The 25,289-nt window shown below is 41.1% G+C and overlaps 1 protein-coding gene across 1 annotated transcript in view; it reads left to right on the top strand.

Annotated features, from left to right (window-relative positions):
* Nucleotides 1–25,289, top strand: part of LOC133623676 (protein EFR3 homolog B) — a 119,964-nt gene that overhangs the window by 86,913 nt on the left and 7,762 nt on the right. Inside the window, exons 12-21 of the mRNA XM_061986961.2 lie at nt 5,824–5,935; nt 6,019–6,070; nt 10,695–10,867; nt 10,953–11,028; nt 11,099–11,260; nt 15,687–15,818; nt 15,901–15,968; nt 22,501–22,628; nt 22,702–22,793; nt 22,909–22,957. Coding sequence (XP_061842945.2) covers nt 5,824–5,935; nt 6,019–6,070; nt 10,695–10,867; nt 10,953–11,028; nt 11,099–11,260; nt 15,687–15,818; nt 15,901–15,968; nt 22,501–22,628; nt 22,702–22,793; nt 22,909–22,957 — 1,044 coding nt within the window. The remainder of the gene's footprint in view (nt 1–5,823; nt 5,936–6,018; nt 6,071–10,694; nt 10,868–10,952; nt 11,029–11,098; nt 11,261–15,686; nt 15,819–15,900; nt 15,969–22,500; nt 22,629–22,701; nt 22,794–22,908; nt 22,958–25,289) is intronic.

Raw genomic sequence — 25,289 nt, 5'->3', positions numbered from 1 at the left:
GATAAAAATATAACATTTACATAATAAATCAACAACAGGCTTCCCAAATGCTGTAATAAATTAAGCCTGATGAGTTGACTTGAAACTGTTTAATGTTGCACTTTTTATATGTAGAAGAAAAGTTATTTAATCAGAGCAACAACTTGAGGCAGTTTAATGTTGATTAACGTGGGCAGAGTTATTATAGTGTTCCCAATGTTAAAAGGATAAAGCCATTGTTTACAAATTTGGTAAATAAATAACCCAAAAATGTATATTTTGTTGTTTTCTTACTGTACCGAAAATGAACCGAACCGTGACCTCTAAACCGAGGTACGTACCGAACCGAAATTTTTGTGTACCGTTACACCCCTACCATCCACGCAACTGTCTATGTCTACACACAAACGCATACACTTGCTATCATGCACATTTTGTCCAATCAGAAGCCTGGAAAAAGCAGCCACTGCTGACTTGGTGGCATTACACCTCTGTTATTATGTTTATTTTGATATACTAGACCAGGGGTCGGCAACCTTTACCAGTCAAAGAGCCATTTTGACCAGTTTCACAAATTATAGAAAACAATGGGAGCCGCAAAAAATTTTTTTAATTTTAAATGAAATAACACTGCATACAAAGTTTTTTTTTTTACTTTGTGCTATGTATAACCAGGGGTCACAGACACGCTGCCCACACCTTTATGTGGTATTAGAAAGCTGGTGCGGCACGCGGGTATTAAATGAATGGCGCTTGTCAGCGCCGTAAGGACCAGATGAGTTGCCCGCTTGCCTGTTCTAAAAAGAGCTCAAATAGCAGCACTTACCAGTGAGCTGCCTCTATTTTTTAAATTGTATTTATTTACTAGCAAGCTGGTCTCGCTTTGCTCGACATTTTTAATTCTAAAAGAGACAAAACTCAAATAGAATTTGAAAATCCAAGAAAATATTTTAAAGACTTGGTCTTCACTTGGAATAAGCGGTAGAAAATGGATGGATGGATGGGTCTTCACTTGTTTGAATAAATTCATTTATTTTTTTACTTATTACTTTTAGAAATACAATTTTAGAGAAAAAATACAACCTTAAAAATGATTTTAGGATTTTTAAACAAATATACCTTTTCAATTTCTTCCTCTTCTTTCCTGACGATTTAAATCAATGCTCAAGTAATTTTTTTATTTTTTTATTGTAAAGAATAATAAATATTTTAGCTTCTGGTTTTTCGACGAAGAATATTTGTGAAATATTTCTTCAAACTTACTATGATTAAAATTCACAAAAATTATTCTGGCAAATCTAGAACATCTGTAGAATCAAATTTAAATCTTATTTCAAAGTATTTTGAATTTCTTTTAAAATTTTTGTTCTGGAAAATCTAGAAGAAGTACTGATTTGTCTTTGTTAGAAATATAGCTTGGTCCAATTTGTTAAATATTCTAACAAAGTGCAGATTGGATTTTAACCAATTTAAAACATGTCATCAAAATTCTAAAATGTATCTTAATCAGGAAAAATTACTAATGATGTCCCATACATTTTTTCAAAAAGATTCAAATTAGCTAGTTTTTCTCTTTTTTGTCGGTTGAATTTTGAATTTTAAAGAGTCGAAATTGAAGATAAACTATGTTTCAAAATTGTATTTAAATTTTTTTCGTGTTTTCTCCTCTTTTAAACCGTTCAATTAAGGTTTTTTTTTCATCATTTATTCTCTACAAAAAACCCTTCCGTAAAAGGGAAAAAAAATGTACGACGGAATGACAGACAGAAATACCCATTTTTTTTATATACCGTATTTTCCGCACCATAAGCCGCCCTGGGTTATAAGCCGCGCCTTCAATGAACGGCATATTTCAAAACTTTGTCCACCTATAAGCCGCCCCGTGTTATAAGCCGCATCTAACTGCGCTAAAGGAATGTCAAAAAAACAGTCAAATAGGTCAGTCAAACTTTAATAATATATTAAAAACCAGCGTGATGTGGGCGCGCATGGAGTCGTATATCAACATGGACGGAGTTGCGTGAAAAAAGCCACCCGGCCTCTTCGCGTAAACTTACCTTAACCACTCGCTCATCTTTTCTTCATCCATCCATCCCTTCGAGTTAGCTTTTATGATGACGCCGGCTGGAAAGGTCTCTTTTGGCAAGGTCTTCCTTTTGAATATCACCATGGGTGGAAGTTTCTGGCCATTAGCATGGCAAGCTAGAACCACAGTGAAGGATGACTTCTCATTCCCTGCGGTGCGAATATTCACCGTACGTGCTCCCGTTGTATCCACAGTGCGGTTCACAGGAATATCAAAAGTCAGTGGAACCTCGTCCATGTTGATAATGTTCTCTGGCCGGATCTTTTTTTCAGCTATCTTGTTTTTACAATATGCACGGAAAGTAGCCAGCTTTTCTTGAAAGTCTTTAGGCAGTTGCTGTGAAATAGTAGTCCGTGTGCGGATGGAGAGATTGCATCTTTTCATGAACCGGAATCCTGTCGCTTAGTAGGAGCCATTTTGTGGTCTTTACAGATGTAAACACACAAAGGAAATGAAACGTAATATCCGCGCGCTTCTTCTTCTTCTATGGGGGCGGGTGGTTGCTTACAGTAGAAGAAGAAGCGCTTCCTGTTCTATGGGGGCGGGTGCTTACCTTGGCGGTTGCTTGCGTAGAAGAAGAAGCACTTCCTCTTCTACGGGGAAAAAAGATGGCGGCTGTTTACCGTAGTTGCGAGACCGAAACTTTATGAAAATGAATCTTAATTTTAATCCATATATAAAGCGCACCGGGTTATAAGGCGCACTGTCAGCTTTTGAGTAAATTTGTGGTTTTTAGGTGCGGCTAATAGTGCGGAAAATACGGTATATAAATGTATTTATTTAGCTATTCTTGTTTAAATCACACTTACGTGTAACTTACAAATGACAATATATTTATTTATTTAAGTGTGTATCAAACTGGTAGCCCTTCGCATTAATCAGTACCCAAGAAGTAGTTTTTGGTTTCAAAAAGGTTGGTGACCCCTGTACTAGGGCAAAAAAAATCAGTGTCAGTTGAGTCTGTCCATAGGTTGCCTGTAGGGATTTTTAATGTCCAGCAGATGTCAGTATTTAGTGACACAGTATCGACACAGTATCAATACAGTTTTGCAATGTGTTGAAACGCTTCATGACGCCTCATCAACCCATCACTATCTTCTAGTATGTTTAAAGGCAACAAGGCATGTTGTTGAGCTTTGAAATTGTCAGCGCACTGCCATGACATCTTCAAAGGAGAACAAGAGAACAAGTCTCTGTTTGTGCTGTGTACACGCATACGCTAGTGATGGGTTGATGAGGCCTCATGAAGCGTTTTGACACATTGCAAAACTGTATTGATACTGTGTCGATACTGTGTCACTAAATACTGACATCTGCTGGACATTAAAGATCCCTACAGGCAACCTATGGACCGACTCAACTGACACTGATTTGATGCCCTAGTACAGGGGTCACCAACCTTTTTGAAACCAAAAACTACTTCTTGGGTACTGATTAATGCGAAGGGCTACCAGTTTGATACACACTTAAATAAATAAATATATTGTCATTTGTAAGTTACACGTAAGTGTGATTTAAACAAGAATAGCTAAATAAATACATTTATATATATAAAAAAATGGGTATTTCTGTCTGTCATTCCGTCGTACATTTTTTTTTTTCCTTTTACGGAAGGTTTTTTGTAGAGAATAAATGATGAAAAAAACACTTAATTGAACGGTTTAAAAGAGGAGAAAACACGAAAAAAATTAAAATAAAATTTTGAAACATAGCTTATCTTCAATTTCGACTCTTTAAAATTCAAAATTCAACCGACAAAAAGAAGAGAAAAACTAGCTAATTTGAATATTTTTGAAAAAATTAAAAAAAGAATTTATGGGACATCATTAGTCATTTTTCCTGATTAAGATACATTTTAGAATTTTGATGACATGTTTTAAATTGGTTAAAATCCAATCTGCACTTTGTTAGAATATTTAACAAATTGGACCAAGCTATAGTTCTAACAAAGACAAATCAGTATTTCTTCTAGATTTTCCAGAACAAAAATTTTAAAAGAAATTCAAAATACTTTAAATAAGATTTACATTTGATTCTACAGATTTTCTAGATTTGCCAGAATAATTTTTTTGAATTTTAATCATAGTAAGTTTGAAGAAATATTTCACAAATATTCTTCGTCGAAAAACCAGAAGCTAAAATATTTATTATTCTTTACAATAAAAAAAAAAAAATACTTGAACATTGATTTAAATTGTCAGGAAAGAAGAGGAAGAAATTTAAAAGGTAAAAAGGTATATTTGTTTAAAAATCCTAAAATCATTTTTAAGGTTGTATTTTTTCTCTAAAATTGTATTTCTAAAAGTAATAAGAAGCAAAGTAAAAAAATAAATGAATTTATTTAAACAAGTGAAGACCCATCCATCCATCCATTTTCTACCGCTTATTCCAAGTGAAGACCAAGTCTTTAAAATATTTTCTTGGATTTTCAAATTCTATTTGAGTTTTGTCTCTTTTAGAATTAAAAATGTCGAGCAAAGCGAGACCAGCTTGCTAGTAAATAAATAAAATTTAAAAAATAGAGGCAGCTCACTGGTAAGTGCTGCTCTTTGAGCTATTTTTAGAACAGGCAAGCGGGCGACTCATCTGGTCCTTACGGGCTACCTGGTGACCGCGGGCACCGCGTTGGTGACCCCTGCCCTAGTATATACAATAATATAAACCAAGTCATTGTATTTCATTTAGGATTATTTCATATCTTCATTTAAATAAAAATATATTTTTATCTTTTTTAGATACAGTCAATAAATAATGTGAACATGTATCATAACATGGAAATCTAAGAGAACGTGTTGTGGATGATTGTGGACTGGGAATTTTTTTAATTTTATTTTTTTACACATTTTTATTAAAAAAATTAAAAAAAAGGTTTTCCGACGTATTACATTTTAGACGATTTCTCTTCTTAGTTATTATTTCTCCGGCTGTAGAAAAGAGCCGCTCACAGGCCACAGAGGAGGCGTCAGTGCGACACAGTTCGCGTATCGGTCACGTGACCAAAACAGCTCATGATCGGTCACGTGACTTTCTAAAAGCGGTACGCGCACCGACACAGGGTTTTGCTCTATGAGCTCGACGCATGCGCCGATGCATCGGTGTTGCCGGACCCATCACTAGCATACGCTGAGCAGAGAGTAGTGGAACTCTACACCTTGGCCAGCGTTTGCAAAAGTCTGCATTTTTAAGGACAGAAGTATGCGTTTGGGTGTGGGCAAGAAGCCTAAACGCAGAGATAAGTATGTGTTTATTAAAGATAAGCATGCCTTTATTAAGTATCTGTGTTCTTGTGGCCACGGCCTTGATGTGTTGTTGATGCTTCCAGACATGATTTAATTGTATCCTGCTGTGGTCCATGAGATTTATGGTTGATGACTCATGGAGATCTATTAGCTGGGAATCATAAGTCACAGTGTTTAATTTGGAACAGTACACTTTTTTCCACAAAGGAACAGTTAGCTGATTTGAACAAAGTGACAACATGTGGACCAAGTAACTCCTCAAAGGATAGTTGAGCATTCATCAGTATATTAAAATAGTCAAATTACATTAATTTTACGACACTCTTGCCGTATAAATGTGAAGACGCTTTACTTCTCTTCACTGAACTTAACAAATAAATAATAACATTACAGTTTTTATTTTTACTTGTAAGAATTGCAACATGGACCCCTTGAGGTTTCTCAGGGACTACCAGTGATCCATTTACCATGCATTTCATTTTCCTTATTTGTATCATTACCTGGTGTTTTTTTCTTCAGGTTCCTTTGCCAACACTTTACCCACTTACCAGAGGTCAGAAGTCATGCTTTTCATTATGGGCAAGATCCCTGTCCCTGGTGTTCACCCCCTAATACCTTCTGCAGGTTCTGGGTAGGCTTCTCTCACACACAAATTCCAACAGTTATCAACATATTAATTTGTTTGGTGACTTTGATGTTTTCATTCTTTTTCAGACCTGAGAGTACTAGGATGATTCAGGTTATGTTACTTAAGTCCTTGGTTCAGGTAAGTCCGCATCTTTTTTTGTTTTACTTAGTATAAAATATTGAATATGTTTCTCAGGGCATACCAAATGCTATAAAAAATGGGACACTACCTCCCTGCTTGGCACTCAGCATCAAGGATTGGTATTGGGGGTTAAATCACCAAAAATGATTACCGGGCGTGGCCACTGCTGCTGCTCACTGCTCCCCTCACCTCCCAGGGGGTGATCAAGGGTGATGGGTCAAATGCAGAGAATAATTTCGCCACACCTAGTGTGTGTGTGTGACAATCATTGGTACTTTAACTTTAACATGTTAATGCTTAACATAAACAGTACTACTGAAAGTATAATCCTGAGTTGTCCCTTGAGCGTCCAGATGACCAAACTTTCACTTTCACCAGTCCTCTATATGTATTTTTTGCTCATGAAAATGAATCTGGCAGTCATTTCCAATAATATCAATTAGTTTTTGAGTAATTGGTAAATTACTCAAAAATGTCTCTTAGTGTGACATCATCTATAGAAGTGGTTCTCAACCCTTTTTCAGTGATGTACCCCTGTGAACTTTTTTTTAATTCATTTATTTATTTTATTTATTTATTTATTTATTTTTTAAATTATTTTATTTTAATTTTATTTATTTTATTTTATTTTTTATTTATTTATTTATTTAAGTACCCCCTAATCAGAGCAAAGCATTTTTGGTTGGAAAAAAAAGAGATAAAGAAGTAAAATACAGCACTATGTCATCAGTTTCTGATTTATTAAATTGTATAACAGTGCAAAATATTGCTCATTTGTAGTGGTCTTTCTTGAACTATTTGGGAAAAAAAGATAGGTTTCTATTTATAATTTATAAAGGATTTTTGAATTGTTGCTATTTTTAGAATATTTAAAAAAAAATCTCACGTACCCCTTGGCATACCTTCAAGTACCCCCATTTGAGAACCACTGATCTATAGAACTGGAGCCCATGTTCCCGCGTAGACAGTATGGCTAAAGGAATATAAAACTATTATTTTGATCATGTTTGTGTCATCCTGGTCCGTGATTACTTGAAAACTAATAAGGTAAACATTTTGGGCAAAAAATAAATAGTAAAGAATCACCATTTCTGGACTTCCTTCCTCTTCCATAGACACTATAGCCTGTGTCTCCTCATGCTCTCTCAGCAATTCCTCAAGCATTTTGAGGAAAACATCAGTAGAAGAGGACGTAAAATTGAATACTAGCAGCTTACCTTCTTTTTTTCTCGTTTTTTAGCGCCGGAGCCGCTTTTTTTTTCTCAATTTTTCCCCAGGTTTTGACTCAATCTTTCTATCCTCAAGGGTGCATCTGATTTTCAGGATCGCACCTGCCTTTTCACTCTCAACTTTTTTCCATCCAAACTTGGACAAAAACCTTTCTTCTTCGAAGTCAGAATCAATAAAATGATCCCTGCAAATGACGTTCCTCTCGCTTGGTCAGTCCCATTTTTGAGGGAGTCAATTTGTCTGGGGAGGTCCATACTTTCCTCATATTGCTTTCATTTAGAAATGTATGCAGGCGGACCCTTTTTAGTTGTATTTGTGCAACCTGCATATTTGTCAATTCCTTCAAATTCCATCCATCCATCCATCCATCTTCTTCCGCTTATCCGAGGTCGGGTCGCGGGGGCAGCAGCCTAAGCAGGGAAGCCCAGACTTCCCTCTCCCCAGCCACTTCGTCCAGCTCCTCCCGGGGGATCCCGAGGCGTTCCCAGGCCAGCCGGGAGACATAGTCTTCCCAACGTGTCCTGGGTCTTCCCCGTGGCCTCCTACCGGTCGGACGTGCCCTAAACACCTCCCGAGGGAGGCGATTGGGTGGCATCCTGACCAGATGCCCGAACCACCTCATCTGGCTCCTCTCCATGTGGAGGAGCAGCGGCTTTACTTTGAGCTCCTCCCGGATGACAGAGCTTCTCACCCTATCTCTAAGGGAGAGACCCACCACCCGGCGGAGGAAACTCATTTGGGCCGCTTGTACCCGTGATCTTGTCCTTTCGGTCATAACCCAAAGCTCATGACCATAGGTGAGGATAGGAACGTAGATCGACCGGTAAATTGAGAGCTTTGCCTTCCGGCTCAGCTCCTTCTTCACCACAGCGGATCGATACAGCGTCCGCATTACTGAAGACGCCGCACCGATCCGCCTGTCGATCTCACGATCCACTCTTCCCTCACTCGTGAACAAGACTCCGAGGTACTTGAACTCCTCCACTTGGGGCAGGGTCTCCTCCCCAACCCGGAGATGGCACTCCACCCTTTTCCGGGCGAGAACCATGGACTCGGACTTGGAGGCGCTGAGTCTCATCCCAGTCGCTTCACACTCAGCTGCGAACCGATCCAGCGAGAGCTGAAGATCCTGGCCAGATGAAGCCATCAGGACAACATCATCTGCAAAAAGCAGAGACCTAATCCTGCAGCCACCAAACCGGATCCCCTCAACGCCTTGACTGCGCCTAGAAATTATGTCCATAAAAGTTATGAACAGAATCGGGGACAAAGGGCAGCCTTGGCGGAGTCCAACCCTCACTGGAAACGTGTCTGACTTACTGCCGGCAATGCGGACCAAGCTCTGACACTGATCATACAGGGAGCGGACCGCCACAATCAGACAGTCCGATACCCCATACTCTCTGAGCACTCCCCACAGGACTTCCCGAGGGACATGGTCAAATGTCTTCTCCAAGTCCACAAAACACATGTAGACTGGTTGGGCAAACTCCCATGCGCCCTCAAGGACCCTGCCGAGAGTATAGAGCTGGTCCACAGTTCCACGACCAGGATGAAAACCACACTGTTCCTCCTGAATCCGAAGTTCGACTATCCGGCGTAGCCTCCTCTCCAGTACACCTGAATAGACCTTACCGGGAAGTAGGGCTGCAGCTAACGATTATTTTTCTATCGATTAATCTATAGATTATTTTTTCGATTAATCGGTTAATCTATAGATTATTTTTTCGATTAATCTATAGATTATTTTTCCTTTTACCGATTTTTTTATTTATTTAAAATGAAGAGGAAAAAATAAATGTAGGCCAGTTTTTTCAAAAGGCATGGCTTTTATTTACAAAAAAAAAAGTATGGCCACTAGTCAGTCAACATTGACAACAACATGACAAAATATTCTGTAACAATGTAAACATTTAAAACTTTTAACATTTAACAAAATTAAAAGTAGCTTATTTGCTTTTTAATGTGCAAATATAAAAGTAAACATCCAGTGCAAATCTTAATATTCTGGAATAGTATAAGCATTTCAAAAGTAAAAGTATTGCTTATTTTGCTTTAAAATGTGCAAAAATAAAGATAAACATCCAATACAAGAAAGTGCAAAACGGAAATATTCTGTAACAAGTGTAAACATTTCAACAAAAGTAAAAGTATTGCTTATTTGCTAAAATGTGCAAAAATAAAGCTAAACATCCAATACAAAAAAGTGTACAGTGTAAACATTTCAACAAAAGTAAAAGTATTGCTTATTTTGCTTAATAACACAACAATGATAGTATGATTAAAGTGAAAGTTAATTGTTGGTTTGTACATAGTATATGTAACTGTTAATGTTGTAAAAGGTATTTGCACAACTAATTAACGTTAGCGTTTGTGACACGTCTTGTGCCGTGGGGTTCTTTCAGGACCGACAGACTGAACGCCAGACGGCTTTGCCAGGTTTACAATCTTTTAATTTTACACAAAGTCTTTTCTCTTCCAACTGCGCGGATCGCGCACCTGGGCACGATTGCGGCGTCGCTCCCGGCGCGCCCCGCCTCGCCGCTCGCTCGCCGCCGCCGCCGCCGCCGCCTCTCCACAGCGTTAAAGAGGAGCGCGTCTTTGTAAACACTGAACAGGCACGCCAAACGCGCCTCTCAGAGCGAAACGGTGCTTTAGTTTATGAATTTACAACGCAGATACAAATGACACATTCATGTTTTTGTGTAATAATGACAACGTATACGCACCCGGACGATTGACTTGTTGATGGTGATGGCAAGAACGCTGTCGGGGGTTTTCTTTTCAAATGTTCGTTCATAGCCGTTGTGCTGCTATGATAAGCCATTTCCGCTCGACACAGTGTGCATACAACAACATTATTAGGCCGTTTATTGAAATACTCCCACACTTTTGACGACTTTTGGCGTGCTTTTTTCCCCTCGCTCGCATCGTCTGCTTTGCGCTCCGCCATGACAGTAAAGTAGTGTGACGTAAATATGCGACGCGCCGACGCACAAAAACGGCGTCGACGTATTTACGTAACCGATGACGTCGACTACGTCGACGCGTCGTTTCAGCCTTACCGGGAAGGCTGAAGAGTGAGATCCCACGATAGTTAGAACACACCCTCCGGTTCCCCTTCAAATTATGCCCGAAAATATCATGATTCGGGGTAAAGGTGCTACCAAAACACATGCTACGCAATATGAAATTTCCTCCAGTCTTCTGTAGGTGACGTCAGCAGGTCCACTAACATTTTGGAGCTAAAAGTGGGCACTCCAAAATGTGCTGAAACTCATTAGAAAACAAAGCTAAAATCTCTGCCCATAGACATCATGTGTAGGTCCAGAACTATGAAATAAGTCAATCTTGTCAGCATTACAACTCGTTTTTCCCATATTTTACAAAGGTGACTGCAGGTTTCCAGACCACCAATATGCTGACCGCTCTTCCCAGCTCTTTCTTGGAGCCTCTGCTGTCTTTCTCCCTAACCGAGGACCCAGAGGTTCGACTGCTGGTGCTCCACATACTTCTTAGTCTCATTGACAGGCATGACAACAAGCCCAAATTCTCTAACATTAGGTGTGTATGTGATGCTTACGTCACAGATATAGAGCTCGAGATGTTTGTCACACTTACCCAGATTTGACGTCACTTTGCTTTGCAGCATTATTACGGACATCTCTGTGCTGAAACTCAAAGTTGACAAGTGTTCCAGACAGGATAACTTGTTTATGAAAAAGGTAACGCTAACATAAACACATGAAGACAGCTCTATTTGATTATGTCTGAATGCTCCCTTTGCTTTTTCAGCATGGCCAGCAGCTATACAGACACATCTACCTGGGCTGCAAAGAGCAGAGCAGTGGCCGGCAGCACTACGAGAGTCTCTTCGCCTTACTGGGTCTTCTCAGCGTTGAGCTCGCCAATGAAGAAGTAGTCGTGGACCTCATTCGCCTGGCGCTGGCTCTGCAGGTATATACAAACCCCGTTTCCATATGAGTTGGGAAATTGTGTTAGATGCAGGGCCGGCCCGTGGCATAGGCCGTATAGGCAAATGCTAAGGGCGCCGTCCATCAGGGGGCGCCACGCCAGTGCCACAAATGTTGGAGAAAAAAAAAAGTTGGTACTATTATTTCTAAATACAAAAAATAATCCCTTGTTAATTAAAATGCAAAGTAAAGCCTATATAATAGGCACGGTGCGCCCCCTCCCTTCCCGTATCATGACTCTTTTTGGACGTCACCACATCACAAAATCAACACAAGATGTCAAAACGGCCAAAACTGTCAGGTGCCCAGGGAAGAAAAAAGAGAAAAGAAGAGGAGGAGAAACGAGAAAAGACAGAGGTAGCAGGTAGGTAACGTTAGCCTACATGAAATTATTTGTCTGTTACAGAATGTGATAGTAACCTGGCTTTTTAGCATTAAGCTAATGTTACATGATTCGGCAATTGCTAATCAATAAATAGCTAGTTCTGTTTTAACGTCGGGTTAATATTGTGGAGGGGGCTGAATTGTTATGGAAAATAATAATGTAACGTTAGGTAATTACAGTACTCCCACCTTACAGTCCTCAGGGACATTTGTATTAGATCTTTTAAGCAGCTGTTTTTTGTTTACATTGTTATTGCCTTCTGGTTAGCTAATGTTTGCCCTGCAGGTAATAGTCACTTTTCCACCCCTTTATATATTAGGTATAGTTGTAAGCCTAGTTGTTAAAGTGCACATCATTAATGTTAATTAAGCAATATGTATGTAAAAAATATTGTATTTCATATATTCATTTTTTATTTTTTGCATTCATTTATTTATTCATATTTTTTTTAATCTTGTTAACTATTCTGATTGTTAATTTGCTTTCTTTAAGTAAAAAAAAGGTCAAAGACAAAGCTATTCGGTTTCTTGTGAGTATATACACTTCACTGCCGATGTGGGGGGGCGCCACCTAAAATCTTGCCTAGGGCGCCAGATTGGTTAGGGCCGGGCCTGGTTAGATGTAAATATAAACGGAATACAATGATTTGCACATCCTTTTCAACCCATATTCAATTGAATGCACTACACAGACAAGATATTTGATGTTCAAACTCATAAACTATATATTTTTTTTGCAAATAATAATTAACTTAGAATTTCATGGCTGCAACACGTGCCAAAGTAGTTGGGAAAGGGCATGTTCACCACTGTGTTACATCACCTTTTCTTTTAACAACACTCAATAAACGATTGGGAACTGAGGAAACTAATTGTTGAAGCTTTGAAAGTGGAATTCTTTCCCATTCTTGTTTTATGTAGAGCTTCAGTCGTTCAACAGTCCGGGGGTCTCCGCTGTCGTATTTTACGCTTCATAATCCGCCACACATTTTCGATGGGAGACAGGTCTGGACTGCAGGCGGGGCCAGGAAAGTACCCGCACTCTTTTTTTTACGAAGCCACGCTGTTGTAACACGTGCTGAATGTGGCTTGGCATTGTCTTGCGGAAATAATCAGAAAAAGACGGCGCTTAGATGGCAGCATATGTTGCATATGTACCTTTCAGTATTAATGGTGCCTTCACAGATGTGTAAGTTACCCATGCCTTGGGCACTAATGCACCCCCATACCATCACACATGCTGGCTTTTGAACTTTGCGTCGATAACAGTCTGGATGGTTCGCTTCCGCTTTGTCGAATATTTCCAAAAACAATTTGAAATGTGGACTCGTCAGACCACAGAACACTTTTCCACTTTGCATGAGTCCATCTTAGATGATCTCGGGCCCAGAGAAACCGGCGGCGTTTCTGGGTGTTGTTGATAAATGGCTTTCGCTTTGCATAGTAGAGCTTTAACTTGCACTTACAGATGTAGCGACCAACTGTATTTAGTGACAGTGTTTTTCTGAAGTGTTCCTGAGCCCATGTGGTGATATCCTTTAGAGGTTGATGTCGGTTTTTGATACAGTGCCGTTTGAGGGATCGAAGGTCACGGTCATTCAATGTGGGTTTCCGGCCATGCCGCTTATGTGGAGTGATTTCTCCAGATTCTCTGAACCTTTTGATGATATTACGGACCGTAGATGTTGAAATCCCGAAATTTCTTGCAATTGCACTTTGAGAAACGTTGTTCTTAAACTGTTTGACTATTTGCTCACGCAGTTGTGGACAAAGGGGTGTACCTCGCCCCATCCTTTCTTGTGAAAGACTGAGCATTTTTTGGGAAGCTGTTTTTATACCCAATCATGGCACCCACCTGTTCCCAATTAGCCTGCACACCTGTGGGATGTTCCAAATAAGTGTTTGATGAGCATTCCTCAACTTTATCAGTATTTATTGCCACCTTTCCCAACTTCTTTGTCACGTGTTGCTGGCATCAAATTCTAAAGTTAATGATTATTTGCACAAAAAAAAAAAGTTTATCAGTTTGAACATCAATTATGTTGTCTTTGTAGCATATTCAACTGAATATGGGTTGAAAATGATTTGCAAATCATTGTATTCCGTTTATATTTACATCTAACACAATTTCCCAACTCATATGGAAACGGGGTTTGTATATCATTTTTAGAAATTTGAACAAAACACAAAAACGTTGAAATGTAAGTTTCTATGGGTGTTCCATACCTGCCAACTACTCCGGTTTTCCCGTAATTAGTACGGTTTTCATCAACCTATTCCGGGTTACGGTTGCAGTGATAAAAAATACGGTTTTTCATTAATTAAAAAAAAAAAAGGGTGAAAACTACGCGAATTGCACCAAGATTTTTCGATCAGACACGGAGGAATTAGCGATGTAAAAGACCACGTTGGGACAAAAAAACACAAGTCTAATGCCGTTGCTAGCGATACAAGTGGAAAACTTTCAACGTTTTTCGTCGCCCAAACAGATTCTTTGGATGTGCTAAAGGCCGAAGTTTTATTTACGGAGGCAATAATTGAGCATGGACTTCCAATCGCACTGGCTGATCAAATGGGACAGTTAAATGTTTGTAATGCAACCTTTAAAAATCATTACGCGGTGATCGCGGTCCCAAAAATAAACTTTTCTTGCATGATAATGTCCAGAAAAACTCACTTTATATTACTATAGAGTCCTTTTAACGAATGAGTTTGATGGTTTATCACAAACCTTAAATGAAAGAAGTCCTTTGTTCTCCTGCACCATGCATGCGCTTTGGCCTTGCTTCGTGTTTGGTGCGCAATCCTGTCGGCTGTATTTCACAGCACGTCTTTGACAACTTGAAGTGGCATAAAACATTTAAAACAAAGGGGTTATAGGAACAATCACTTTCAGTGTTTTATGCCACTTCAAGTTGTCAAAGACGGTATGCTGGTGCCCGACTGCCACAAGTGGAACAAACATTTGAAACAAAGGGGTTATAGGAACAATCACTTTCAGTGTTTTATGCCACTTCAAGTAAACTTATCATAAAGTTACCATATCATTTTTGCAGTATGATCAATCTGATAGAATAAATTTGGATTTTAGCCACAAAAAGGTAATGACACCAATGTTATCTATTGGAATTGTTTAGTACTGTTATACTGTTAAAAGTGTTTATACTATTTATGCTTTCAAGTCCAAGTTGAAGAAATCTTGTTAAATGTTGACAGCATAACTACCAAAATACAGAAGTATGTCCTTAATATTTTTGCAGTGCTATTTCTGTTGAAAAGTTCAAATGATTACATTCGAGATGTGATGTGCCACTTTTCAAGTGTCTGATGGCTTCAATTAATTTTCATTAATTTTTCATATTTTGAATTCTTTTGAAAGGCTTACAAAAAAACTACATTTGAATTGTAATTCCATGCTATTGACAGGACTATTAATTTTAATGAAGTTAGCTTACCATGTTTACAGTATGATAATTGTGATAGAAATGTGAATTTTAGGCACAGAATATTTTTTACAATTGAACAAGGCAGTAGATTATACAAGCTTGGACAGAAAGTTAATAATGACACCAATTTTTTTTTAATGGAATTGTTTAGTACTGTTTTACCATTTGTTTACTGTAAAAAGTGTTTATACTGTTTATACTTTCAATGAACAAATTGAAGTCTTGTGAAAGGTTGACAGGATAACTGGCATTAACTGTCAAAATAATTTCAAACTATTGAAGTTAGCTTACAGAATAAACATGTCAATCAACCCATATGATTTTTGCTGTAATATTTTTGTTTTGAAAAGTCACTGTGACTGATAGAAAAGTGATGGTTTTAGCAACATTTTAACCTGTCTAAATGCTAATAATCATTTTGCGTCGGTGGGCGAAGCCCTGAACCCTCCACCAGGACTTTGTCCTGGACCTACCGGGGCCTGCGGCCCCTGGACCCTGGCTACTAGGGTTTTCTGATTTCAAAAGTTGGCAGGTATGGTGTTCCTCTCGGATCCCTACTAAAGCCTATCTTTCTTGTAGGACCTGGCTCTGTCCACCGATGAGGCGCTTCCCGTTTATAACCGTTGTGCAGTTCACGCACTTGCCGGTGCCTACCTCAACCTCATCTGCCAGCTAACCACTGTCCCCGCTTTCTGCCAGCACATACATGAGGTTAGGCTTCTTTGCGTCCTTACATGTCTCTACAGGTTTGTACTTTTTGCGCACCTTTTATTGAACACACTCCACTCTCCAGGTAATCGAGGCGAGACAGAAGGAAAGTCCATACCTGTTGCCTGAAGATGTCTTTATTGATATGCCCAGGTAAGCACAGGCTACATGCTTTGTCTGACACTGAGGGCCTGATTTACTAAAGGTTTGCATGTACAAAAACATGTGCTGTCATGACTTGGTCCTGGGGTTTAGTTTTTCTCGAAGGCAACGGAAAGTTGGCTCGGGCGAGACGGGAATGAAGGTACATTTTTATTTAAACACTATAAATACAAAACAAGGAAGCAAACAAAAGGCGCGCACAACGGCGGAGAACAAACTATGAAACCAAACACTTGCACAAAGGCAAAAACTATGAACAACAAAAAACACTAACTGTGGAAATAATAAACAAAACTTACTTGGCATGGACAAAAAGGAGCAGCGTGAACGATGGACATGAAAAAAGAGTCAGAAATGTGCAGAGCATAAATGTGGGGATGTCACCAGAAAGACAAACTCAAAACAATGAACTTAAATACTACAGACATGATTAACGAAAACAGGTGCGTGACTCAAAACGTGAAACAGGTGCGTGACGTGACAGGTGAAAACTAACGGGTTGCTATGGTGACAAACAAGAGTGCACAATGAGTCCAAACGTGGAACAGGTGAAACTAATGGGTAATCATGGAAACAAGACAAGGGAGTGAAAAGCCAGAAACTAAAGAGTCCAATAACTAAACAAAACATGACTAAGACAAAACATGATTACACAGACATGACACGTGCAAACTTAATAGAGCACGCAAAGCTGATCTACTAAACGTGTGCAAAGTGGATTGCGTCTGTTAAGTGAGCAGAATCAGGTAGGCTGACCATATAGTGAAATCCCAAAAAGAGGACACATATGCGTGTGGGGAAAATTTGCCAAAGATACTTGAACTTGCTTTATAAATAATATATGTATTTAAATAAAGCATTTTTTCTCCTCTGTTGACAGCAGTGTTGGCGCTAAGAATTTTCTAAATGGGGTGCCAGGGACCCCATCAAGTCATAAAAATGGGGTCCCACAGTAAATTTTTTGGGGTCCCATTTTTTGTAAGCGTTTTGAAAAAAATGTATAAACGTATGCATTACCCTGTTATATCTCACATTCTATATTGTGTTTTGGAAAAAGGTTGTCATAAATGTTACTTAATTTATAAAAAAATAAAAAAAGATAACAAATTTGTATACATATGTATAGGGATGATGTTTGATAAGAAATTATCGAGTTCCAGCCTATTATCGAATCCTATTATTGAACCGATTCCTTATCGATTCTCTTATCGAGTCCAGATAGGTTGTTGTATATGGAAAAAAACACACAATATTTGGTTTAACAACTCACTTCACATTCTCTACCGCTCGCTACTATAGTATTACTATATCTGAGTTATTGTGCAGAAATGTGGGGGCGTGGTTAAGATATATATATATATATATATATATATATATATATATATATATATATATATATATATATATATATATAAGAAATACTTGACTTTCAGTGAATTCTAGCTATATATATATAATTTTTTATTATTACATATATATATATATATAAATATAAGAAATACTTGAATTTCAGTGTTCATTTATTTACACATATACACACACATAACACTCATCTACTCATTGTTGAGTTAAGGGTTGAATTGTCCATCCTTGTTCTATTCTCTGTCACTATTTCAGAACACACAAATTATACAAATATACATTATAAAATCAATAAGAAAACGGGAGCTCTAATTTGGGAGTCTGAATTAAGATCAGAAGTTCCTATATAAACATTGCGTACTCACGTCGCCTTTTTGTATTGATTACTGCAGCTGTGCACTGGATTCATTCACAAATACAAACTACAACTCACAAACACTTTAGAGTTAGGCTCTACCATCAGAATGTGTACTTAAACTTATAAAGATCACATGGATATTATTCAGTGAGTTGATTCACCAAAACTAACCTGTTATACAGGAGGAAAAAGCACACAGGACGTTTCAATTGTTCACAGACTGGTCGCGCTCATCAGAATGACAAGACACTTCCAGTCTGCAGGTGATAGCGTTCAATTGGGAAGAAACGCCCTACTGCCCCCTGCTGACCAATGTGAATACTGATAAATGTGGAATGACAGCTCCAAAAACGAATTCAAACCACAAAATAAAATAAATAAATCAACACAAAAATGTGACACATTATGGGTGGGTCACATATGCATGTACAGTAGATGGCAGTATTGTCCTGTTTAAAAGTGTCACAACATTGCTGTTTACGGCAGACGAACTGCTTTACGGTAGACGGAAACTTGACTGCTGTTGATGTGTGTTGTTACCGCGCTGGGAGGACGTTAATGAAACTGCCTGACAATAAACCCACATAAGAAACCAAGAACTCGCCCTCGATCATTAGCTGTTTATATTGTGGGAAAGCGGACGTGTGAACAGGCTGTCAACACGTCACTCAGGTCCGCCTGAATTTCGGGAGATTTTCGGGAGAAAATTTGTCCCGGGAGTTTTTCGGGAGAGGCGCTGAATCTCGGGAGTCTCCCGGAAAATCCGGGAGGGTTGGCAAGTATGGGTTCTGGGTATTTGTTCTGTTGTGTTTATGTTGTGTTACGGTGCGGACGTTCTCCCGAAATGTGTTTGTCATTCTTGTTTGGTGTGGGTTCACAGTGTGGCGCATATTTGTAACAGTGTTAAAGTTCTTTATACGGCCACCCTCAGTGTGACCTGTACGGCTGTTGACCAAGTATGCATTGCATTCTGTTGTGTGTGTGTAAAGCCGTAGATATTATGTGACTGGGCCGGCACGCAAAGGCAGTGCCTTTAAGGTTTATTGGCGCTCTGTACTTCTCCCTACGTCCGTGTACTAGAGATGCGCGGATAGGCAATTATTTCATCCGCAACCGCATCAGAAAGTCGTCAACCATCCGCCATCCACCCGATGTAACATTTGATCTGAACCGCACCCGCCCGCCATCCGCCCGCACCCGCCCGTTGTTATATATCTAATATAGACAATGCAAGGCATTAGTGAGGTTATAAAGCTTTTGCCTGTTAAAGAAAGGAGACTGATCCAATGCAGCACAGACATTCGCGTGCCACGCTGTCACGACCCAGACGCACACCAGTGCGCAATCATATAGGAGCCGCGCTGAGCGCACCTCCAAGCGCGTCTCGCTGCCGGCGACGGCCGGGTATGGGCCCGACGCTCCAGCGCCATCCATTTTCAGGGCTAGTTGATTCGGCAGGTGGGTTGTTACACACTCCTTAGCGGGTTCCGACTTCCATGGCCACCGTCCTGCTGTCTATATCAACCAGGGTGAGCCCCACCCCTTTCGGAGTGACCCCTGTTACGCGCCCCCGGCAACAGGGGTGGCGGGTAGGTAAGCTGCACGGGCGGAGCGCGCGGAGTGACCCCTGTTACGAGCCCCCGGCCACGGGGGTGGCGGGCAGGTAAGCTGCTTACCTGCTGCGCGTGACGCCGGCCGCGGCGAAGGCGGACGAGGCGGGGTGTCGGTGCGGTGGGCGCGGTGGTGACCCTGGACGTGCGTCGGGCCCTTCTCGCGGATCGCCTCAGCTACGGCTCCCGGTGGGGCCCTCTCGGGGGAAGGGGCCTCGGTCCCGGACCCCGGTGAGGCGTCCCTTCTCCGCTCCGTAAAAGTGTCCATCTCTTTTTTTTGCAGCAGGTGCCTGCTCGTTTTTCGTATGTGGGTAACAACATTTAACTATGTATATATATTTCCCAATTGGTTTAACTGCCACCCGCCTGAATCTATTTAAAATCAATTTTTTTTTATTTCAACCGCCCGACCCGACCCGACCCGCGGATAAAATCTAATTTTTTTTAATTTCATCCGCCCGATTCGCGGATAATCCGCGGACTCTGCGGTTGTGCCCGCAAACCGCGCATCTCTAATACATATATATATATATATATATATATACATACATATACATATATATATATAAATAAATATAAGAAATACTTGAATTTCAGTGTTAATTTATTTACACATATACACACACATAACACTCATCTACTCATTGTTGAGTTAAGGGTTGAATTGTCCATCCTTGTTCTATTCTCTGTCACTATTTCAGAACACACACATTATACAAATATACATTATAAAATCAATAAGAAAACGGGAGCTCTAATTTGGGAGTCTGAATTAGGATCAGAAGTTCCTATATAAACATTGCGTAATCACGTCGCCTTTTTGTATTGATTACTGCAGCTGTACACTGGATTCATTCACAAATACAAACTACAACTCACAAACACTTTAGAGTTAGGCTCCACCATCAGAATGTGTACTTAAACTTATAAATATCACATGGATATTATTCAGTGAGTTGATTCACCAAAACTAACCTGTTATACAGGAGGAAAAAGCACACAGGACGTTTCAATTGTTCACAGACTGGTCGCGCTCATCAGAATGACAAGACACTTCCGGTCTGCAGGTGATAGCATTCAATTGGGAAGAAACACCCTACTGCCCCCTACTGACCAATGTGAATACTGATAAATGTGTAATGACAGCTCCAAAAAACGAATTCAAACCACAAAATAAAATAAATAAATCAACACAAAAATGTGACACATTATGGGTGGGTCACATATGCATGTACAGTAGATGGCAGTATTGTCCTGTTTAAAAGTGTCACAACATTGCTGTTTACGGCAGACGAACTGCTTTACGGTAGACGGAAACTTGACTGCTGTTGTTGTGTGTTGTTACCGCGCTGGGAGGACGTTAATGAAACTGCCTAACAATAAACCCACATAAGAAACCAAGAACTCGCCCTCGATCATTAGCTGTTTATAGTGTGGGAAAGCGGACGTGTGAACAGGCTGTCAACACGTCACTCAGGTCCGCATGGAGCTGGATGGGGGCGTGGCCTCCAGCTCCGCCTGAATTTCGGGAGATTTTCGGGAGAAATTTTGTCCCGGGAGGTTTTCGGGAGAGGCACTGAGTCTCCCGGAAAATCCGGGAGGGTTGCCAAGTATGGGTTCTGGGTATTTGTTCTGTTGTGTTTATGTTGTGTTACGGTGCGGACGTTCTCCCGAAATGTGTTTGTCATTCTTGTTTGGTGTGGGTTCACAGTGTGGCGCATATTTGTAACAGTGTTAAAGTTGTTTATACGGCCACCCTCAGTGTGACCTGTACGGCTGTTGACCAAGTATTTGCATTCACTTGTGTGTGTGAAAAGCCGTAGATATTATGTGACTGGGCCGGCACGCAAAGGCAGTGCCTTTAAGGTTTATTGGCGCTCTGTACTTCTCCCTACGTCCGTGTACTAGAGATGCGCGGATAGGCAATTATTTCATCCGCAACCGCATCAGAAAGTCGTCAACCATCCGCCATCCACCCGATGTAACATTTGATCAGAACCGCACCCGCCCGCCATCCGCCCGCACCCGCCCGTTGTTATATATCTAATATAGACGATGCAAGGCATTAGTGAGGTTATAAAGCTTTTGCCTGTTAAAGAAAGGAGACTGATCCAATGCAGCACAGACATTCGCGTGCCACGCTGTCACGACCCAGACGCACACCAGTGCACAATCATATGGGAGCCGCGCTGAGCGCACCTCCAAGCGCGTCTCGCTGCCGGCGACGGCCGGGTATGGGCCCGACGCTCCAGCGCCATCCATTTTCAGGGCTAGTTGATTCGGCAGGTGGGTTGTTACACACTCCTTAGCGGGTTCCGACTTCCATGGCCACCGTCCTGCTGTCTATATCAACCAGGGTGAGCCCCACCCCTTTCGTGAGCGCACTGCGCGCGGAGTGACCCCTGTTACGCGCCCCTGGCAACAGGGGTGGCGGGCAGGTAAGCTGCGCGGGCGGAGCGCGTGGAGTGACCCCTGTTACGAGCCCCCGGCCACGGGGGTGGCGGGCAGGTAAGCTGCTTACCTGCTGCGCGTGACGCCGGCCGCGGCGAAGGCGGACGAGGCGGGGTGTCGGTGCGGTGGGCGCGGTGGTGACCCTGGACGTGCGTCGGGCCCTTCTCGTGGATCCCCTCAGCTACGGCTCCCGGTGTGGCCCTCTCGGGGGAAGGGGCCTCGGTCCCGGACCCCGTCGAGGGGTCGGGGGCCTTATCCGCTCCGTAAAAGTGTCCATCTCTTTTTTTTTTTTTCTTCTGTTGTGGCATATGCTGCAGGTGCCTGCTCGTTTTTCGTATGTGGGTAACAACATTTAACTATGCATATATATTTCCGAATTGGTTTAACTGCCACCCGCCTGAATCTATTTAAAATCAGATTTTTTTTTATTTCAACCGCCCGACCCGACCCGACCCGCGGATAAAATCTAATTTTTTAAAATTTCATCCACCCGATCCGCGGATAATCCGCGGACTCCGCGGTTGTGCCCGCAAACCGCGCATCTCTACCGTGTACACAGCGGCGTTTTAAAAAGTCATACATTTTACTTTTTCAAACAGAAAATTCTGAAACCGATACCGATAATTTCCAATGTTACATTTTGAAGCATTTATCGGCCGATAATATCGGCTTTCCAATATTATCGGACATCCCTACTCATAAGGCATGTTACATTTCATGTGACACCTTCCTTCTTTTGCAGGCTCCCATCCTCGCTTGACAAAGTGGAAAGTGACTTGTTGTTCCTCCAGTCAAAGATCACAGAAGTCCTCGGAGGTAGCGGGTACAACACAGAGCGACTGGTGACCCCTTACGTCCCTCAGTACACTGGTGAGAGAGTGTTTTCAAATGAGTCCTGTTTCCCCCTCAAGCCACATGTTCAACTTCTATACTTACTTTCAAGATGAGGACCGTCTGTCGAAGAGAAAGAGCATCGGGGAGACGATCTCACTCCAGGTTGAAGTGGAGTCCCGAAACAGTCCGGAGAAAGAGGAGGTAAAAAGCCAACACGCTTTTTTAACGGCACATCCAAGTGGATTATGGGGAATCATTTGTGTCAATCATCACTTTGCACCTACTTGTGTATGCTGCATCTGTTCCCACTCTACAGCGGACTCCAGCTGAGGAGATCACTTTCGAAACGCTGAAAAACGCCATTGGTATGTCCGCTTTGTCACTCAACATGTATATATATTTGTTAAATGTGGCCCGCCTTAGTATAAACATCCTATCTTCAGGGCAAGCTCCCTCAAGAGGTTTTTGCTGAACAAAGTGGTACTATTGATGTTCAAAGCTTCATGATCTTGACAGACATGTCTGCTATTTATTAAGTGTTGAAATCATCTAATTGCCTCTATTTATCGGTAGAAGCAGGCCCGGCCCTAACCAATCTGGCGCCCTAGGCAAGATTTTAGGTGGCGCCCCCCCCCCACATCGGCAGTGAAGTGTATATACTCACAAGAAACTGAATAGCTTTGTCTTTGACCTTTTTTTTTTTACTTACAACTACACCTAATATATAAAGGGGTGGAAAAGTGACTATTACCTGCAGGGCAAACATTAGCTAACCAGAAGGCAATAACAATGTAAACAAAAAACACCTGCTTAAAAGATCTAATACAAATGTCCCTGAGGAATGTAAGGTGGGAGTACTGTAATTACCTAACGTTACTGTAACGACGTGGTCGCATCGTGATGCGGGTGTGGTTCTCCCAAGGATGCAGACGGCTTCGGACACAGCTTGCAGGTAGGAAAAATGATTTATTTTAAATATAAATCATATGATGAATAAACAAAAAGACATGCACGTAGCACAAAAGGCAAAACAAAAGGACTAGCGTGGGAGCTAGCAAACCAAAAGAGCCTAGCGTGAGAACTAGTAGCTAAGAAACAGTAAATAATCGTCGTCATCAGTTGTGTGAGAACAAACTACGAAGCCAGACAGAGTGAGGCCAGAGCAAAGACTAAATAGCCCTCTGATTAGCGCCCGGGCAACAGGTGCGCGGCCCGAACACTAACCAGAGGCAGGTGCGTACAATCTGCCGTCATGGCAACAGAAACAAACTAAACTCAAGGTGCTGAAAACACGTTACACAAACATAAACAAACTCTGATCCGGGCAGCGGATCGTAACAGTTACATTATTATTTTCCATAACAATTTAGCCCCCTCCACAATATTAACCCGACGTTAAAACAGAACTAGCTATTTATTGATTAGCAATTGCCGAATCATGTAACATTAGCTTAATGCTAAAAAGCCAGCTACTATCACATTCTGTAACAGACAAATAATTTCATGTAGGCTAACGTTACCTACCTGCTACCTCTGTCTTTTCTCGTTTCTCCTCCTCTTCTTTTCTCTTTTTTCTTCCCTGGGCACCTGACAGTTTTGGCCGTTTTGACATCTTGTGTTGATTTTTTGATGTGGTGACGTCCAAAAAGAGTCATGATACGGGAAGGGAGGGGGCGCACCGTGCGGGGGGCGTAATGTTGTAACAAATAATATTTCTAATAAATAGGCTTTACTTTGCATTTTAATTAACGTGGGATTATTTTTTGTATTTAGAAATAATAGTACCAACTTTTTTTTTTTTTTTTTTTTTTCTCCAACATTTGTGGCACTGGCGTGGCGCCCCCTGATGGACGGCGCCCTTAGCATTGGCCTATACGGCCTATGCCACGGGCCGGCCCTGGGTAGAAGTACATTGTTTGTCTAAATCAGGGGTCGGCAACCCGCGGCTCTGGAGCCGCAATGCGGCTCTTTGATCACTCTGATGCGGCTCAGCAGCTTACTTGCTGAACCCCCCAATTTTCCCGTGAGACTTCCGGATTTCAGTGCCTCTCGCAGAAAACTCCCGGGATTAATATTCACCGATTTTCACCCTTAAAGCTATAATAAGGGCTTGCCGCGATGGTACAACATTTGGTGCCCTCTACAATCTGAGCCTATACAGAGCATCTATGAGCAGGCAGTTAGGAAAAAAGCTAAGAAAATTATTTCCAACTCACAACACCCACTCTTTCCTGAATATGGAACCCTGCCATCAGGGAGAAGACTCCGGGTCCCACTATGCAAATCTAACCGCCTTAAATTATCATTTGTTCCAGCCTCCATTAAGCTGACCAACAATGTGCAATAGAATTTTAATACATAGGTTAGCACTTTTTTAGCACATAGCACTTTAGCACATAGCACTTTAGAACTAAGCACTTTAGCACACAGCACTTTATCCATGAGCTCTAGTGCAATGCACATTGGTACTTTATCTTTATCTCCATACTGTAGATTTTATGCCTACATCAAAGTGCCACCTATGTCTATCAAGCTCCATGTTCTGATGTTTAAATGTTAGTTGTATGGTTGTGGTTGTGTCTGTGCTTGTGTTTTTGTTCTGTTGTTTTTGGGTATGTTAAGAAAGCAATGATGCACTGTGCCCAAGACAAATTTCCCCGCGGGGACAATAAAGTTGAACCTTGACCTTGAACCTTG

This window comes from Nerophis lumbriciformis, linkage group LG26 (genome assembly GCF_033978685.3).
Source record: "Nerophis lumbriciformis linkage group LG26, RoL_Nlum_v2.1, whole genome shotgun sequence".
Lineage (NCBI taxonomy): Eukaryota > Metazoa > Chordata > Actinopteri > Syngnathiformes > Syngnathidae > Nerophis > Nerophis lumbriciformis.
Note: the sequence above shows the minus strand (reverse complement) of the source record. Positions and strands in the feature narration are given on the sequence as shown.